This window comes from Microtus oregoni, unplaced genomic scaffold (assembly GCF_018167655.1).
Source record: "Microtus oregoni isolate MIOR12 unplaced genomic scaffold, Mior012 000007F_ref0000211, whole genome shotgun sequence".
Taxonomy (NCBI): Eukaryota; Metazoa; Chordata; class Mammalia; order Rodentia; family Cricetidae; genus Microtus; species Microtus oregoni.
The window spans coordinates 54620809-54639960 of record NW_024543066.1 but is presented as its reverse complement, the minus strand read 5'-3'; the positions used below and the strand labels follow the sequence as shown (position 1 = coordinate 54639960).

The following is a 19152-nucleotide window of genomic DNA, read 5'->3' as shown; positions in this document are numbered from 1 at the left end:
TGACCCTGACTCGGCCCTTCTTTTTTGCAGCATCCTCCTAGTCTGATTCTCCTGCCCAATCTCTTCCTACCCAGCTATAGGTCAGTTAGCTCTTTATAACCAATGAGAGAAATACATATTTACAGTATACAAAGGTTGTTCCACAGCATTTCCCCCTTTTGCCTAATTAAAAAAGGTTTTAACTTCAACATAGTAAAATTATATAAAAAACAGTTATTAATTAGAAAAAATATGGAATTTTTTTTTTTGGTTTTTCGAGACAGGGTTTCTCTGTGGTTTTGGAGCCTGTCCTGGAACTAGCTCTTGTAGACCAGGCTGGCCTGGAATATTTTTTAAAAGTTTTTTGGAATATTTCTTTTTTTTTTTTTTTTTTTTTTTTTTAATATTTATTTATTATGTATACAATATTCTGTCTGTGTGTATGCCTGCAGGCCAGAAGAGGACACCAGACCCCATTACAGATGGTTGTGAGCCACCATGTGGTTGCTGGGAATTGAACTCAGGACCTTTGGAAGAGCAGGCAATGCTCTCAACCTCTGAGCCATCTCTCCAGCCCTGGAATATTTCTTACATTATATGAATATATGTTGCTGTGATTGGCTTAATAAAGAAGCTGACAGGCCAGTTGCTGAACGGGAGTGTTAAACAAGAGAACCACACTGAGAATGCTGGCAGAAAGAAGGCCAGAGTCAGAGAAGTGGTGAGTGGACCCAGAGCAAAGCAAGATTGGCATGCTATAATGAGAAAAGGTATTAAGTCACATAGCAAAGCATCGGTAAGAAATATGGGTTAATTTAAATGTAAGAGTTAGCTATTCATTGCCTGAGTTATTGGCCAAACATTTATATTTAATATTAAGTCACTGTGTGGTTACTTGGGAGTGGCTTGTGGGACAGAAGCTTCTGTCTACAAAATCATTTACTTGTGAAATGATTTTTTAAAATTTTTTTTAAGATTTATTTATTTATTTATTATGTATACAACATTCTACCTCCATGTATGTCCACATGCCAGAGGAGGGCGCCAGATCTCATTACAGATGGTTGTGAGCCACTATGTGGTTACTGGGAATTGAACTCAGGACCTCTGGAAGAGCAGCCGGTGCTCTTAACCACTGAGCAATCTCTCCAGCCCCTTATTTTTTTCTTTTAAATTTTGAGACAGGTCTTGGATATAAAAAGACTAGCCAGAATCTCTCTTTATAGCTTAAGATGACCTTGAACTTCTGATCTTCCAGCCTCCACCGCCACATCTCCAGTGTTGAGATTAAAGACACACCTGGTTTGTGTGGTGGGAATTGAACCCAGGAATTCATGCATGTTATAGTGTACTTCCATCCTAGCATGTTTCTGCATGTATAACCTATAAATGCAATCACCCTGGTCCTTTCAGCTGCGGTGCACGTAGCCGTACCTCTCGAAATGTCTTCACAACTCCAGGGATGTCATGAAAGATGGTTGCAGTTCCTGGGCTCCTAGCCACTCCTACTCCAGTGGCTGTGTCTGTCTGTATAATATTGTTGGGAGAAATCATCCACAGCCCAGGCTCACCTAAGAAAAGACGAGAGAATGTGCCTGGCTGCGATTTTCAATATAAATTAATAAATTACTTCAGTCAAAGCCTCAATCAGTGGGCACTCAAGACCACTCTTTATCAAGAACGTAAGTAGCTTTCCTGAATGTCTGTTTTACCTGACACCTACCAGATATCAGGTCCTGACGCAGCCCTTCTGCTTCCTCATCTTTTACTAGTATACACTTGGTTGTCCTGGCACAAACCCAACTAAAAAGCCTCACCTCTGCAGCCTGCAAGCCAGCAGGCAAAGGCACTTGCTACGAAGCCAGACAGCCTGAGCTAATCTCCAGGACCCACATGGTGGGAGAGAAGACCAATATCTGACCTTCATATGTGTATCATGACATGTGTGCCCCATGCCCTTCATATGTGTATCATGACAGTCTGCCCCATGCCCTTTACATGTGTATCATGACATGTGTGCCCCACGCCCTTCATATGCATATCATGACATGTGTGCCCCACGCCCTTCATATGTGTATCATGACATGTCTGCCACACGCCCTTCATATGTGTATCATGACATGTGTGCCCCATGCCCTTCATATGCATATCATGACATGTCTGCTCCATGTCTTTTATATGCATATCATGACATATCTGCCCCATGCCCTTTATATGTGTATCATGACATGTGTGCCCCCATGCCCTTTTTTTTTAAATTTTGTTTTTGAGACAGGGTTTCTCTGTAAGTTTGGAGCCTGTCCTGGAACTAGCTCTTGTAGACCAGGCTAGCCTCGAACTCACAGGGATCCGCCTGCCTCTGCCTCCCGAGTGCTGGGATTAAAGGCGTACGCCACCATTGCCCAGCTCCCCACGCCCTTCATATGCATATCATTACATGTGTGCTCCATGTCCTTCATATGTATATCATGACCCCCATGACCATAAATGCTTAAAGATAAAGTTTGCTTCATCGAGAGGTTCCTAACTGTGGAAGTGTAACTTTCATTACTGGCTTTGAGGGCAGCTTAGCTCACAGACCTTGGAGTTTACACTGGTCATCCATCACAAGTCAGCTCCAAGGCTGATTAGAACTACCTTTGTAGCCAGGCAGTGGGTGCACACCTTTAATCCCAGCACTTGAGAGGCACAGGTGGATCTCTGTGAGTCTGAGCCAGCCTGGGCTACAGAGAGAGATCCAGGATTAGTTGCAGTATTGTCACCTAACTCAGCACGTATCCATAGTTCCCAGAAAAGAGACCAAAGTCCTTCACAGCCCTAGACCCCCAGCGAGTCAGTCGTCTGTGGATGGTAGCAGGATGGAGGAATTCTTCCCTGGGAAGACAGATACCTCCTTATAGGCTACCAGTGACAAACCAAATCAAAGTCCAACTTGGGAAACTAATATGTTTATTGGGCTTTATTATAGAGCACAGGTAAGGGGTTACAGGAGTATGGGTGACCCCAAAGCTGCCACACTACTGGTAAGTCTCACCCCACCATGGCTGCACAGACGGAGTCCCTCCTTCAGTTAGACTTACACACTGTCTGTGCTCTAGCACCTCCCAAGACTAGGGGACTGTGTGCAATCAGAACAGAACCACATGCAGCTAACTGAGAGGCGCAAAGGCTGAGTGTCCTGCAAGCCTCTCCATCCTTCCTTCTACAAGGCAACTTCAGCAATGAGCAGGCCTGATCTCGGGTCTACTAGTAGTCCCATGCTCTGATGCGTATGATGGCTGTATGCTTGGAGAACAGTGCTAGTGGCAATACATGTATCTGCAAAGTCAAAGAATTCACATTTTCTTGCCAAGAATAAATTTTCTTTTTATTTTTGAGTGCTAGAGTTTCAAACTAAGGACAATTTTCTAGCATTTTAATTGAATTTAATAGAACTTTTTCTAACAGAAATGTTTTCTTGATCAGAATCGTTTAGGACTGGCAAAATGGCTGGGCTTGAATGGTACAAGGGCTTGCGTGCAAGCCTGGTTTTGATCCCCTGAATCCTCAGTGGAAGGAGAGAACCAATTCCATAAAGCTGTGCTCTGACCTTCACACGTGTGCCAGGGCACATGCACCACACACATACACACACACACTGACACAGTCAACTACTGGACATTAGATTAGGCCTTGGCTGCTGCCTCAGAGAACAGCGTATTAATACTTGTGTCCCAGAACTAAAGCCTCATTGCATTTTGTTCTTTCTTATATTTCATCTACATTTATAAGTTTAAACTTTAAATATTTTTATATGTTCTGCCTATATGCACACATGTGCCCTCCATGTGTGCCTGTTGCTGTGGAAGTCAGAAGAGGAGTATACAGATGGCTGAGAGCCACCGTGTGCACGGTGGGCATCGAACCCAGGGCCTCCCAAGAAGAAGTGCGCTCACCACGGAACCATCTCTCTGGTCCAGCTTTTATTACTCTTCACCTAGCAGTTAGTTAGTTACCTTCCTTCAAAAGCTGGGATGGAGAGACAGTGCCCCAGATCATCTAATTATAGAACACAAGGTTGTATTCAGTAGGCAGATGATAAGAGCTACAAGTCAACTTCTAATTGGCTATTGAGAAAAATGGTCATTCAGCTGAGAATTATCAGCTAACATGACAATCGCTTTGGGGCCATCAAGATGGCTTAGCAGGTAAGGGGTCCTGCTACTAAGTCTAATGCCCTAAATTCAATCCCTAGGGCCCAACTGGTAAAAGATGAGAACTAACTCATCCATGTTCTTTGTTCCCACACACAAATAAATAAAATGCCATAAGAAATCAAAAATAAGCAAGGCAGTGGTGGTGCATGCCTTTAATTTCAGCACTTGGGAGGCAGAGGCAGGCAGATCTCTATGAGTTCAAGGCCAGCCTGGTCTACAAAGTAAGGTCCAGGACAAGCTCCAAAGATACAGAGGAACCCTGCCTTGAAAAAACAAGAACAAAACCAATCAACCAAAAAAAAAATCAAAATAAAATAAAATAAAAGAATACTTTTTTGGGGGTGGGGGTAAGGGTCTTACTATGTAGCCCTGGCTAACCTGGTACTGGTTATAGGATGAGACTAGCTGGGTGGTGGTGGTGCACACCTTTAATCTCAACACTTGGGAGGCTGAGGCAGTTGGATCTCTGTGAGTTCAAGGCCAGCCTGGTCTACAAGAGCTAGTTCCAGGACAGGCTCCAAAGCTACAGAGAAACCTTGTCTTGAAAAACAAACAACAACAACAACAAATCAGGCTACCCTCAAACTCACAGAGATCTGCCTTCCTCTGCCTCCCCAGTGCTGGGATTAAGAGTGTGCGCCACTTGGCTGGAGAAATGGCTCAGCAGTTAAGAGCATTGCCTGTTCTTTCTGAGTTCAGTTCCCGGCAACCACATGGTGGCTCACAACCATCTGTAATGGGGTCTGGTGCCCTCTTCTGGCCTGCAGGCAGACACACAGACAGAATATTGTATACATAATAAGTAAATAAATATTTTTTTTAAAAAAAGAGTGTGCGCCACCACATGTGACAGAAGTGTCTTTTGTGTGGTTAAGGACAGGCACACCTACCATGCTGATTGACCAGGTGAGTGCTGAAGCAGATGACATCGCCAACAAAGGTAAGGTTGGTGTCTGGCTCAATGGCGTGTTCTACAGCAACAGGAATATAGTCCGCCATGCCAGGATGCCGCTGGTCCCACAGTCCCACAACCGTCACCCCTCTGTTCACAGCCTGGGCCATGTATGTATAGTTTCTGTTTCCTGGTCCAATGAGCAGCAAGTCATCTCTAAGGAAGACACAAAAGGCAGGAGTGTCTGAAAAGGACAGCTAAGCATGTAACTCGGTGCTGGGTTGTTTAGCCGGCATGCACAAGGCCCTGGCTGCAGTGAAAAGTTTCACTCCATGCCCAGCATCCATGATGCCAAGTTCTAAGCCAGTTTGGGCTATATAGTGAGTACTAGGCTAGCCAGAGCAACAGACAGACAAACAATTTCTGTAAAGAGATACTACAATGAGCCGGGCGGTAGTGGCACACGCCTTTAATCCCAGCAGAGGCAGGTGGATCTCTGTGAGTTCGAGTCCAGCCTGGTTTACGGAGCAAGTTCTAGGACAGGCTCCAAAGCTACAGAGAAATCTTGTCTCAGAGATTTAAAAAAAAAATTGTTTTATTTGTGTGTGTATACCCTCAGAGGCCCCAGAGGGTGTTGGATCTCTTAGAACTGGGCTTTCTCAATGTGGATGCTGGGAACTGACCTCAGCTTTCTGCAAGTGCTGTCAGCACGCTGAACTGCTGAGCCATCTCTCTAGCCACTTTGTTTGTGGAGAGAGTTTCAGTTTGTTGTCCAGGCTGGTCTGGAGCTTCCTTGATCTTAAGACAATTCTCCTAGGTCAGTTTTCTAAGGACTGTGATTACAGGTACCAAGCCCAGCTGACAATACTACTTTTTTTTTTTAATATTTATTTATTATGTATACAATATTCTGCCTCCATGTATGCCCACTTGCCAGAGGAGGGCGCCAGATCTCTTTACAGATGGTTGTGAGCCACCATGTGGTTGCTGGGAATTGCACTCAGGACCTTTGGAAGAGCAGGCAATACTACTTTTTAACTGGTCTGGCTGTGTGTGTGTGTGTGTGTGTGTGTGTGTGTGTGTGTGTGTGAGAGAGAGAGAGAGAGAGAGAGAGAGACAGACAGAGACAGAGAGAGACAGACAGAGACAGAGAGAGACAGAGAGAGACAGAGAGAGACAGACAGAGAGACAGACAGAGACAGACAGAGAGAGACAGAGAGAGACAGAGAGACAGGGAGGGAGAGACAGAGAGGGAGAGACAGAGAGGGAGTGTGTATGTGAGTGTGTGTGTGTGTGTGTGTTGCTGAGGATCAGACCAAAGGCTTTGCATATGTTAGGAGTGTTCTATCTCTTAGCTATGTCCCTGGTCATCCCTCAGCCCCTCTGCCTTAAAACAGGGTCTACTCTAGCCCACACCAGCCTGGAACTCTCTGCTCTGATGGAGCCCAGGCTGTCTCTGCATCTGAGATGGTTCCCTCTTTACATTCCTTCTTAGAGGGATGTACACAGCACATGGGCACATGGCTCAGGCTTTAATCTTGAGTAAAAAAATAGAGACCAGATTCCAAGTTCCTAGTGAAGAGACGCCCGCCGAAACTGCTGTCAGATACGCCCTTAACTGAAGGCTTCCAAAGTGGCCCAACACCCCTCACCTCCATACCTGTTCAGAGCCATATAAAGTCGAGTATTGTGGGTGTGGAATTTCTCTCCAATGTTATTATAAAACTCAACGATAAAGGTGAGAGACATGCCCAAGGGAAAGGCTGATAGGGTCCTTCCTTGGCCTGTGTACAGCTTGGGGTAGCTGCTCATTCGAAGGTACGTCACTGGTGCCACCTGCGGGAGACAAAGCACTGCTCCAGGGACTGCAGCTCTGGAGAAGGGCTGCTGTCGTACCTACAACCTGTAGTCAAGGTCACAAGCCGCTGTGCGTGCGTGCGTGCGTGCATGCGTGCGTGTGTGTGTGTGTGTGTGTGTGTGTGTGTGTGCAGAGCATGGCTGTCTGCTGTTGATCCCCGCCTTCTGATCTTGACCAGGCCTCCTCACTGCTGTGTGAGTCAGGCCAGCCGGCCCTTGGGCTTCTAGACTTTCTCCTGTCTCTGCCTCCCATTTCTTGTGGATTACACAAGCTTGCACTCTGCACCGAGCTCTTCTGTGGGTTACAGGGATCTGATTCAGGCTTGTACCCGTGCCCCATTCCTTTACAGGAAAGAGCTTTGGACTTGACACGCTTGTGGTGAAGGCTACGATGGCACAGGCAATGGCTACTTCATTATCCAAACTGTCAGGTGAAGAGGGTAGTACTTGGGATCTATCACTACACGACTGTCAGGAATACGGCTCGTTTTCCCTGTGGTGTGAAGGCTACACTACAGTAAGAAACACAATCTGACCCCAGTTTGTCACTTCATAGCGTTGTGTAGTCCTGGGTCTCAGCTTCCTTCTCAATTACATGCACCCTGTACAGTTCTTAAAGTAGTAAGAAGAGGAGTGCACACAGCAGAACTAGATATGGGCTGGAATATAGTATATATCTAATGTCTAAAAGATTCCTGTTAGATTAACATGCCTCTGAGGCCTTTTCTACATTTAATCTAGCCGGAAGGCCAAGAAGCATTCCGAAACCTCTTTCCACCCTAAAATGTTTAGTTCTATACAAAGTCAGACATTTTCTTCTTTGAGACACAGTCTCACTCCACAGCCCCTGCTGGCCTTGAACTTTGAAGTCCTGCACTACCACACCCAGCTTCAGAAGTAGATTCTGGTAGAAGCAGTTCTGTGCTCTTGCCACACTAACGGAAGGCTGATCCCTCTCTTCAGGGCTGTACCATCCCTCCATTATGCTGCCCTGAAGCTGCTCTCAGGATGTTGGAATCTGCTCTTAGAGGCTTCCTTGTCTTCCAGAGAAGCACCTAGTTCTCAGGAGGACACTGCCTTTCAGCGCCAGGGCCCTCCACCCACTTAGTTATACTTATTTATTTTACTTGTAGGGTTTTTGAGGGGCTGGGATCAGATCCAGAGTTTTTGCACGCTAGGCAAATGCTCCACTCCTGAGCTATATCACAACCCCATTGTTTGACTGCTTTACTCCTGGACTCACCTGGACTCCAGTTATGGTTGTTTGATTGACTCCAAAAGGTTCTATAGAAGTGACTTCTAACACTGCAGTGCCCGCGATGGACCCAGATCTCAGGAGCCCTTGGCCCTCTTCTTCAATGACTGAGGAGTTTGGGAAGCACTTGAGAACACGGGAACTCACAAAGGCGGCGCCTTCTCTAGGAGACAAACAGAACAAGTGCGCACTCTGGGCTGTCCAACCACACGGAAGCAGGTGAAGACTGACAAGGCATTGGCGGCTGACAAAGAGGACTGTTCTGAGTTTGCAACCAGCCTAGTCCACAGAGTGAACTCTAGCCTAGCTTGGCTCTACATGGAAACCCTGTCTTAGAACACTAAAACTTTCAAGCAGACAGACAGTTAGCCAGCCCATGTCTCTACCTCCCCACATGCTGGGACAACAGGCATCAACCACTAGCCCCAGGCCTATGCTTTTCTCCTTAAAAACAAACCCTGTTGTATATTAGAAAATTCTTTGAACAAAATAACTGAAAACAGATATTCAAACAAATACTCATATATGAATGTCTACAGACAGCATCAATATTCACAATAGTCAAAAAGCAAAAATACATGAGGTGTGGTGGTGTACACCTAGGGAGCTGGGGAGGGGGACCAAGATGTTGAGACCCAGCCGGGCGGTGGTGGTGCACGCCTTTAATCCCAGCACTCGGGAGGCAGAGGCAGGCAGATCTCTGTGAGTTCGAGACCAGTCTGGTCTACAAGAGCTAGTTCCAGAACACTCTCCAAAGCCATGGAGAAACCCTGTCTTGAAAAACCAAAAAAAAAAATGTTGAAACCCTCTCCCAAACACATACGTGGAAAGTCAGGCATGGCTGCACATACCTGTACTCCTGGCACTGAGGAGGTAGAAAAAGGAACAGCAGGAGGCCATAGTCACCCTCATAAAGAGTTGAAATAGCAAATTGGGTAAAAGTATTTGTCACAAAAGCCCACCTTGAGTTTGATCCTAGGATCCCATCAGCGAAAGAGAACTGACTGCTGAAGGTTGAACTCTGTCCTCCACATGCTACCACAGTGTGTGCCTGGACACAGACACACACACACACTCACTCACACACACATACACACACTCATACACACACACACACACATGCAATAATAAGTGAGCCTTTTGGTTATTTTTATGTTGTATGAATTATTTCATCTTTGAAAAACTATTCAGATTAGAAAAATCACTTGAGAGTGAACGGTAGCTGCTGTGGGATGGTGCTCTTGTGTACAGTAAAGATTTGTCACTTGTACTGGCTTAATAAAAAAAACACTGATGGGCCAGCAGCCAGGCAGGGAGTACAGGCAGAGCAGCCAGAGTAGGGGAATTCTGGGAAGAGGAAAGGCAGAGAGGCAGTCACCAGCCAGACGCAGAGGAAGCAAGATGAGATGCCTTACTGAGAAGAGGTACCAAGTCATGTGGCTCAACATAAGTAAGAATTATGGGTGAATTTAAGTTGTAAGAGCTAGTTAGTAATAAGCCTGAGCTAACAGGCCCAACAGTTTAAAATTAATGTAAGTCTATGATTAATTATTTAAATTAAATTAATTTTAATGTAATTAAAATTAATGTAAGTCATTTGGGACTGAATGGCTGCAGGACTGGGTGGGACAGAAACTTCTGTCTACAAATGGCATGTGTCACCACCGCCTGGTCTCTAAGGCTGACTGACCAGGGCTGCTGTTTTACTCACTGATCTTCAGGTAAGCTTTATTAATTAAAATACAAATGAAATATCACTACAGGTAGCTCTTTCCATATGCGATTTGAATTTTTAAAATTATTATTAATGTGTGTGTGCAGGTGTGCACTTGCCTCCTTGCTGAGATGGGGCCTCTTGTTTTTGCTGCTGCACGTCCTACTTCAAGCCAGATGGCCCCACATCTTGCTTTTTCCCTTGGTTCTGGGATTGAACTCAGGTCATCGGGCTTGTGCCCTAAGCATCTTTAAACTGAGTGTTCGGACAGAGGAGGTCAGAGGACAGTTTTGTAGTTTGTATTCCAGTGGCCTGCAAGGTGTGTCCAGATGAGCTGCCCCCTTCAGCATCCTGCCCCCGTGTGTGACATCTTACTGGGGTTCCCTCACTTCAGAACCCACTCTTCTTCCTTACCTGTTGGTGTGGAGCTTGAGCTGAGAATTCATAGGCATCAGAATCTGCTCAGGTTGGCAGTCCGCATAGAAGAGTTGGAGTTTTTCAAACACCTATAGGGAGAAAATGACTTCCCCTCATTTCAGGAGAAGACAGGTCATAATATTTATTTCCATATGGATGGATTTCAGGACAGTGCAATGGGACTGTGCGCTGAACATGCGGTAGTCTAAACAGCCTTCCACACCCTCCCTACAAGTCAGGTGCATGCTACATATGTGGTAGTTTAGAGTATGCGATCTACACCCAGGCTCGTGACACCACCTTTAACCCCAGCCCTCGGGGTAGAGGCACGTGGCAGAGTCTGTGACTCTGAGGCCAGCCTGATCTATTTAGGGAGTTCCAGAACAGCCAGGACTACATAGAGAGATCCTGTCTCCAATAAATATTATTAAAATTGATATTATTATACATTATATATTATTAAAAATAATACATTATTTAAAGTATATTTTCACAGCTCTATTTCTGAAGTACTGGCCATGCGGCAAACCTCACTGGCTACAGTATCTGTGGTAGATTAAAGTCACTAGAGACCCAGTTTCAGCTCTGCTCACTGAACTGAGGTCTGGGAGCAAAGACTCTGATACTAAGTCAGGAGAGGCACCATCCAGTGTTAGGGATATTGTGTTAAGTGTGTGGCTTTTGTTTATGCTGCATTTGTTTAACTGTGAAGCGGTGTTACTGAGCCTAAAACACCTAAGGGTCTAATAAAGGGCTGAATGGCCAATAGTGAGGCAGGAGCAAGGGTAAGGGAAAAGAATAGGAGAAGGAAGAGAGGAGTAGGCGGGACTGGCAGGCAGAGAGGAGAAATCTGGATGGGGGGGATCTGAGGATCTAGGAACAAGAGAGAAGGAGGAAGATCTTCAGGGGCCAGCCGCCCAGCCGATCAGCCACACAACCATACATAGAGTAAGAGGAAAGAAAAAGTATACAGGAATAGAGAAAGATAAATGTCCTGAGACCAAAGATAGATGGGATAATTTAAATTAAGAAAAGATAGCAAGAAACAAGGCAAGCTAAAGCCGGGTACTCACAACTAAGAATAAACCTCCATGTATGATTTATTTGGGAGCTGGGTGGTGGGCCCCCCAAAAGCCAAAGATTAAAAGAACAAAACCACCACACTACAATCCAGCTCCTCTGCTTCCTACTTAAGGGTCCTTTCCTTGTCTCTATACCGAGTCACGGAACCAAGGACAAAATAAAGGGGAAGACTGTCTTTTACTTATTTACCCACTAATTGGACTTTTTTCTACTTTTCCTTCTTAGGGTTGTTTATGCTTACTGTGTGTGTGTACGAGACACATGGACACATGCGTGTGTGAGACACATGGACACATGCTTGCGTGTGTGAGACACGTGGACACATGCTTGCGTGTGTGAGACACGTGGGCACATGCTTGCGTGTGTGAGACACGTGGGCACATGCTGCGTGTGTGAGACACGTGGGCACATGCTTGCGTGTGTGAGACACGTGGGCACATGCTGCGTGTGTGAGACACGTGGGCACATGATTGCGTGTGTGAGACACGTGGGCACATGATTGCGTGTGTGAGACACGTGGACACATGCTTGCGTGTGTGAGACACGTGGACACATGCTTGCGTGTGTGAGACACGTGGACACATGCTTGCGTGTGTGAGACATGTGGACACATGCTTGCGTGTGTGAGACACGTGGGCACATGCTGCGTGTGTGAGACACGTGGGCACATGCTTGTGTGTGTGAGACACGTGGGCACATGCTGCGTGTGTGAGACACGTGGGCACATGATTGCGTGTGTGAGACACGTGGGCACATGCTTGTGTGTGCGAGACACGTGGACACATGCATGTGCGAGACACGTGGGCACATGCTTGTGTGTGTGAGACACGTGGACACATGCTTGTGTGTGTGAGACACGTGGACACATGCATGTGCGAGACACGTGGGCACATGCTTGTGTGTGTGAGACACGTGGGCACATGCTGCGTGTGTGAGACACGTGGGCACATGCTGCGTGTGTGAGACACGTGGACACATGCATGTGCGAGACACGTGGACACATGCTTGTGTGTGTGAGACACGTGGGCACATGCTGCGTGTGTGAGACACGTGGACACATGCTTGTGTGTGTGAGACACGTGGACACATGCTTGTGTGTGTGTGAGACACGTGGACACATGCTGCGTGTGCGAGACACGTGGACACATGCTTGTGTGTGCGAGACACGTGGACACATGCATGTGCGAGACACGTGGGCACATGCTTGTGTGTGTGAGACACGTGGGCACATGCTGCGTGTGTGAGACACGTGGGCACATGCTTGTGTGTGCGAGACACGTGGGCACATGATTGCGTGTGTGAGACACGTGGACACATGCTTGCGTGTGTGAGACACGTGGACACATGCTTGCGTGTGTGAGACACGTGGGCACATGCTTGCGTGTGTGAGACACGTGGGCACATGCTGCGTGTGTGAGACACGTGGGCACATGCTTGCGTGTGTGAGACACGTGGGCACATGCTGCGTGTGTGAGACACGTGGGCACATGATTGCGTGTGTGAGACACGTGGGCACATGATTGCGTGTGTGAGACACGTGGACACATGCTTGCGTGTGTGAGACACGTGGACACATGCTTGCGTGTGTGAGACACGTGGACACATGCTTGCGTGTGTGAGACACGTGGGCACATGCTGCGTGTGTGAGACACGTGGGCACATGCTTGTGTGTGTGAGACACGTGGGCACATGCTGCGTGTGTGAGACACGTGGGCACATGATTGCGTGTGTGAGACACGTGGGCACATGCTTGTGTGTGCGAGACACGTGGACACATGCATGTGCGAGACACGTGGGCACATGCTTGTGTGTGTGAGACACGTGGACACATGCTTGTGTGTGTGAGACACGTGGACACATGCATGTGCGAGACACGTGGGCACATGCTTGTGTGTGTGAGACACGTGGGCACATGCTGCGTGTGTGAGACACGTGGGCACATGCTGCGTGTGTGAGACACGTGGACACATGCATGTGCGAGACACGTGGACACATGCTTGTGTGTGTGAGACACGTGGGCACATGCTGCGTGTGTGAGACACGTGGACACATGCTTGTGTGTGTGAGACACGTGGACACATGCTTGTGTGTGTGTGAGACACGTGGACACATGCTGCGTGTGCGAGACACGTGGACACATGCTTGTGTGTGCGAGACACGTGGACACATGCATGTGCGAGACACGTGGGCACATGCTTGTGTGTGTGAGACACGTGGGCACATGCTGCGTGTGTGAGACACGTGGGCACATGCTTGTGTGTGTGAGACACGTGGGCACATGCTGCGTGTGTGAGACACGTGGGCACATGCTTGTGTGTGTGAGACACGTGGACACATGCATGTGCGAGACACGTGGGCACATGCTTGTGTGTGTGAGACACGTGGACACATGCTTGTGTGTGTGAGACACGTGGACACATGCATGTGCGAGACACGTGGGCACATGCTTGTGTGTGTGAGACACGTGGGCACATGCTGCGTGTGTGAGACACGTGGGCACATGCTGCGTGTGTGAGACACGTGGACACATGCATGTGCGAGACACGTGGACACATGCTTGTGTGTGTGAGACACGTGGGCACATGCTGCGTGTGTGAGACACGTGGGCACATGCTTGTATGTGCCACTGTATTTGTGTGGTCAGAGGACAACAGGTTTTTTTTAAGTTTAAGAGAGAGGAGAGCTTTCTAAAGTTGGCAGAACTGCGGTAGTATGTCTCTCCTCTCTGCCATGCCACTGTATGCGCCAGCCCAGGGCCTGTCGGGGCCCTAGATTAGAGACGTGCACCACCATCTCTGTCTCTTTCAGGTAGGCTCTAGGAACTAAATTCAGGTCCCCAGGCTTGGCAGCGAGCACTTCACCTTCTGCGCCCCCACTCGGGTTTTCTTCTGCACTGTGTGATAAGGCGGGCGCGCTTAGAGCTGCAGACTGAGCTGTTGCCAGCAGCAGCTTCTGGACTGACAGACGCGGGACTTAGGTGGGTGCTCACCAGGATTTGGATCTCGTCAGACAGTTCCAGCACACTCCCCTCAAACTGCCCAAAGGAGTCGCTCTCGCTGCGGACCGTGACCTTGATCGTTGTTCTGCCAGCTGCTTTTGTGTGAACAACCATGGCAAAGTTGTTCTCTGCTGGAAGCTGCAGAGACACCTAGACAGTAAAGGGATGCGCTGAAAATAACAGATTTAACTTTATGTCCATTGGTGTGAAGGTGCCAGATCCCATGGAACTTGAGGTACAGACAGTTGTGAGCTGCCAGAGGGGTGCTGGAAACTGAACCTGGGTCCTCTGGAAGAGAAGCCAGTGCTCTTAACCACTGAGCCATCTCTCCAGTCCCTTTTCTGTCTTTTTCGGGTTTTAGTGTGAGCGGTTTGATGGAACGGGCATGAAAACCATTTTCAAAAACTTACAAGTCTTGTTCTTCTTATTAATTTTGAGACAAGGTATCACAGTATAGTCTTGGAAGGTGTGAAATTTGTGTAGACCAAGTAGACTGGAACTCAGAGACCTGCCTGCCTCTGCCTCCCAAAGAGTTCTGGGATCAAAGAGTGCATTATTATGCCCAGCTTAGAGACAGTCTTTTTTTTTTTTTTTTGGTTTTTCGAGACAGGGTTTCTCTGTGGCTTTGGAGCCTGTCCTGGAACTAGCTCTTGTAGACCAGGCTGGTCTCGAACTCACAGAGATCTGCCTGCCTCTGCCTCCTGAGTGCTGGGATTAAAGGCGTGCGCCACCACCGCCCGGCGAGACAGTCTTATTATTATTATTTTTATTATTTATTTTTATTGCTGGGAGGTGGTGGTTCACACCTTTGATCCCAGAACTCTTTTGAAGGCAGAGACAGGTGAATCTCTGTGAGTTCAAGGCCAAACTGGTCTACAGAGGGAGTTCCAGGACATCCAGGACTATTACACAGAGAAACCCTGTGTCAATAACAACAACAGAGAGCTGGAGAAATGGCTCAGAGGTTAAGAGCCCTGACTGCTTATCCAGAAGTCCTGCATTCAATTCCAGACCACATGATGGCTCACAACCATCTATAATAAAATCTGGTGCCGTCTTCTCGCATGCAGGCATACATACACTATATATATAAAATACATAAATAAATTTTTAAAAACAACAGAGATAAACAAAGAAAAATATTAATTTTATAGACATTAATGTTTTGCCTGATGTATGTCTGTACATCATTTGCATGTAGTACCCCCTGAGGCCAGTAGAGGGCCTCGGATCCCCTCGAGCAGGATTTACAGGTAGTTATGAGCAGCCAAGTGGGTGTTGGGAATCAAACCCAGGTCCTCTGGAAGAACAGTGAGTGCTTTTAACTGCTGAGCGAATTCTGCTGGTTAGAGACATAGTCTTAAGTAGTATTGTTCAATTTCTCTATGTCCATCCAGATCCATCAGAGACCAGAGGCAACCATGGAGGGGCAGTTTGGTTAGCCACCCTTAAAGCAAGGTACTCAACCCAGATCCAGCTGCCAAGCAGTGGGCTATAGCAGCCGGATGACACCCACGGTACCTGACATCCCCACCGAGGGGTTCCAGGCTCAAAATCTGTATCTGTGAATGTGGTTTGTAAATACGCATAAATTGGGCACACACGTGTGGTCACAGGATAACTTACGCAGCTGTTCCTCCCTGTCTACCTTGTGTGCAAACCAGAAGTCCATGCTGGACACCTTCCTCGATTGAGACTGAGGCCGGAGGTCATCAGCTGGACTTGGCTAGCTGGCCAGAGGCCCCAACACTGGGACTTTTTACATGGCTCCTGGGATTCCAAAGCAGGGCCTCATGCTTGCACTATGGATGGTATCAAAGTATTAATGTTCTTGAGATGCCATGAAATGCCCTCAGCAAACAAAAAAGACTCTGAAAATGCAGAATCTCCGATGTGAATGTACAAATCTAGAAAAGAGCCAGGTGGAGGTGGCACACACCTTTAATCCCAGCACTTGAGAGGCAGGCGGATCTCTGTGAGTTCGAGACCAGCCTGGTCTACAGAGCTAGTTCCAGGACAGTCAGGGCCACATAGAGAAACCCTGCAAACAAAACAAAACAAATCAAGAAAAACTGAGGGGCTGGAGAGATGGCTCAGTGGTTAAGAGCAGTGTCTGCTCTTCCAGAGGTCCTGAGTTCAATTCCTAGCAACCACATGGTGGCTCACAACCATCTGTAATGAGGTCTGGTGCCCTCTTCTGGCCTGCAGACGTACACACAGACAGAATACTGTATGCATAATAAATAAATATTTAAAAAAAAAAAAGAAAAACTGAGATTTCTGTCATTCCAGACTGAATTATAAATTCCTGGGCAAAAATAAATCCAGGACACAGGACACTTGTGCCACTTTTATTATTTTCTCCTGATTTTTGTCTTTCATTTGAAGTATAAATAAATTATATTTTCCTGCTTCTACTTTTAAATTATATATATATTTTTTTGTTTTTTTAAGACAGAGTTTCACTGTGTAGTCCTGGCTGTCCTGGAACTCGCTCTGTAGACCAGGCTGGTCTCGAACTCACAGAGATCGGCCTGCCTCTGCCTCCTGAGTGCTGGGATTAAAGGCGTGCGCCACCACTGTCTGGCTAAATGATAAACTTTTGCGGCCGGGCGGTGGTGGCACACGCCTTTAATCCCAGCACTTGGGAGGCAGAGGCAGGCGGATCTCTGTGAGTTCGAGACCAGCCTGGTCTACAGAGCTAGTTCCAGGACAGGCTCCAAAGCCACAGAGAAACCCTGTCTCGAAAAACCAAAAATAAATAAATAAATAAATAAATAAATGATAAACTTTGCATAAATAAAATTATGTCAATTTAGTCCAAGTAATGGAAGAATGAACAAGTCATGAAAACCTTAGACAACAAGAAGGTTCCTAAGGCAGGCCAGACATGATGGGAGAGAGGCAGGGGGATCACTGCAAGTTTGAGGCCAACCTGGTCTACATAGTAAGTTCCAGGACAGCCAGTACTAAATAATGGAATCCTGTCTAAAACACTTGTGGGGGTTCAGGTGAAGGGCCAGAGAGATGCATTTGCTCCTGCAGGAACCTTGGCTCACAAGTGCCTGTGATGGATCCGATACTTCTTGCCTCAAGGACACCTGCACACATGTATACTCCCTTAACTAATAATTAAACATAAATCTTAAAACTCCCACGGCAATATAAATAGATAAGTCCATACCTCTGAATGCCTGGGTATCAGATCCAGCACATCCCGCTTACTCATGGACCAATGGAAAGTGAGCATGGGGCTGGCATTGCTGAAGGAGAAAGGAGTCTGGGTACTAGTCACTCCCATGACGTACACTGGCATCTGAAAACCAAGTGTGAGATTGTGCTTTATACCCTGCTTACCCAGCATTATCAGAGCAGTGAGCCCAGAACATGGCTCTTATACCAGCCCCAGAGCTGGCCATGGCGGCACATATGTGCCTGGAATCTCAGAGCTGGCCATGGCGGCACACACCTGGAATCTCAGAGCTGGGCATGGCGGCACACACCCGGAATCTCAGAGCTGGCCATGGCGGCACATACATGCCCAGAATCTCAGAGCTGGCCATGGCGGCACACACCTGGAATCTCAGAGCTGGGCATGGCGGTACACACCCGGAATCTCAGAGCTGGCCATGGCGGCACATACATGCCCAGAATCTCAGAGCTGGCCATGGCGGCACACACCCAGAATCTCAGAATTTTGGAGGCTGAGGCACAGGATTTTCTTTGGTTTCAGGCAAGCCCAGGCTACATAGCAAGACTCTGTATCAGGAAAACAACATACATAGGAGCTAAGAGCCATTAAGAGCACTGGGTTCTCTTCAAAAGGACCCAGGTTCCATTCCCAGCACCCACATGGTTGCTTACAACTGTCTATAACTCCAGGTTCAGGGGATCCAATGCCTTCTTCTGGCCTCCATGGGCATCAGGCATGCATGTGCTATTCAGACACGCATGCAGGAAAACATCCATATGTTGGGGACTGCAGACCCCTGAACCCTTGACTTTCTCTGCCTGCCTCAGACTCTGTGCCTGCTGGAGTGAACTGAGCAAAACAACTTGTTTTCCTGCGCCTGCAGCTGCTCTGAGCATGAGACCCTCATGAGTTCCTGATGGCAGGGGAGTGAATTCTGGTGGGTTTTACAACTGGAAATCCCAAGAGCTGGGGCGCTGGAGTACAATAAAGTTGGCATTCTTGTTTCAAGGATGACCCGTGGCCCCAAGTCTGTGTGTGTGTGTTTAAGTCTCCAGCCTAGTTCCCGGCTTGCTTACCGCCCCATAGTGCAGGCGCTACACCCATGGGACAGGGTTTCTCTGTGTTGCCCTGGCTGTCCTTGAACTTGCTCTGTAGACCAGGCTGGTCTTGAACTCACAGAGATCTGCCTGCCTCTGCCTCTGCCTCCTGAGTGCTGGGATAAAAGATGTGAGCTACCATGCCTGGCAATAATAAATAAATCCTAGAAAAAAAAATAAAACCAGATTTGGGGAGGGAGAGAGAAAGGAAGGAGAACCCACATGCTCTGTACAACTGACCTCAGTGGCTGTGACGAGTCGGGTTGCGGCTGCCAGGATCCTCACAGCCCGTAGCTGGACAACTTCAATCTGGACTTCATCCTGCGCAACAAGTGCAGAGCGAGCTTAGCTAAGGGAGTTTCCGCGCCGACAGAGACACTTACAGCTAGCTCGTTAGACATACTGTTCCTGATGTTCAACGGCAACGAAAAGCCCAACCACATATGTTTGATTTTGTTCTTTAAAAAAGTT

At 47.5% G+C, this 19152-nt stretch overlaps 1 protein-coding gene across 1 annotated transcript in view; it reads right to left on the bottom strand.

Moving 5' to 3' along the window:
- Nup210l (nucleoporin 210 like) overlaps window positions 1-19152 on the bottom strand; it is a 100700-nt gene that overhangs the window by 9811 nt on the left and 71737 nt on the right. The window contains exons 26-33 of the mRNA XM_041655148.1: window positions 18922-19002; window positions 17576-17707; window positions 14383-14541; window positions 10308-10399; window positions 8168-8342; window positions 6728-6903; window positions 5066-5283; window positions 1414-1550 (exon numbers count right to left, since the gene is read on the bottom strand). Of these exons, the coding sequence (XP_041511082.1) occupies window positions 1414-1550; window positions 5066-5283; window positions 6728-6903; window positions 8168-8342; window positions 10308-10399; window positions 14383-14541; window positions 17576-17707; window positions 18922-19002 (1170 nt within the window). The remainder of the gene's footprint in view (window positions 1-1413; window positions 1551-5065; window positions 5284-6727; window positions 6904-8167; window positions 8343-10307; window positions 10400-14382; window positions 14542-17575; window positions 17708-18921; window positions 19003-19152) is intronic.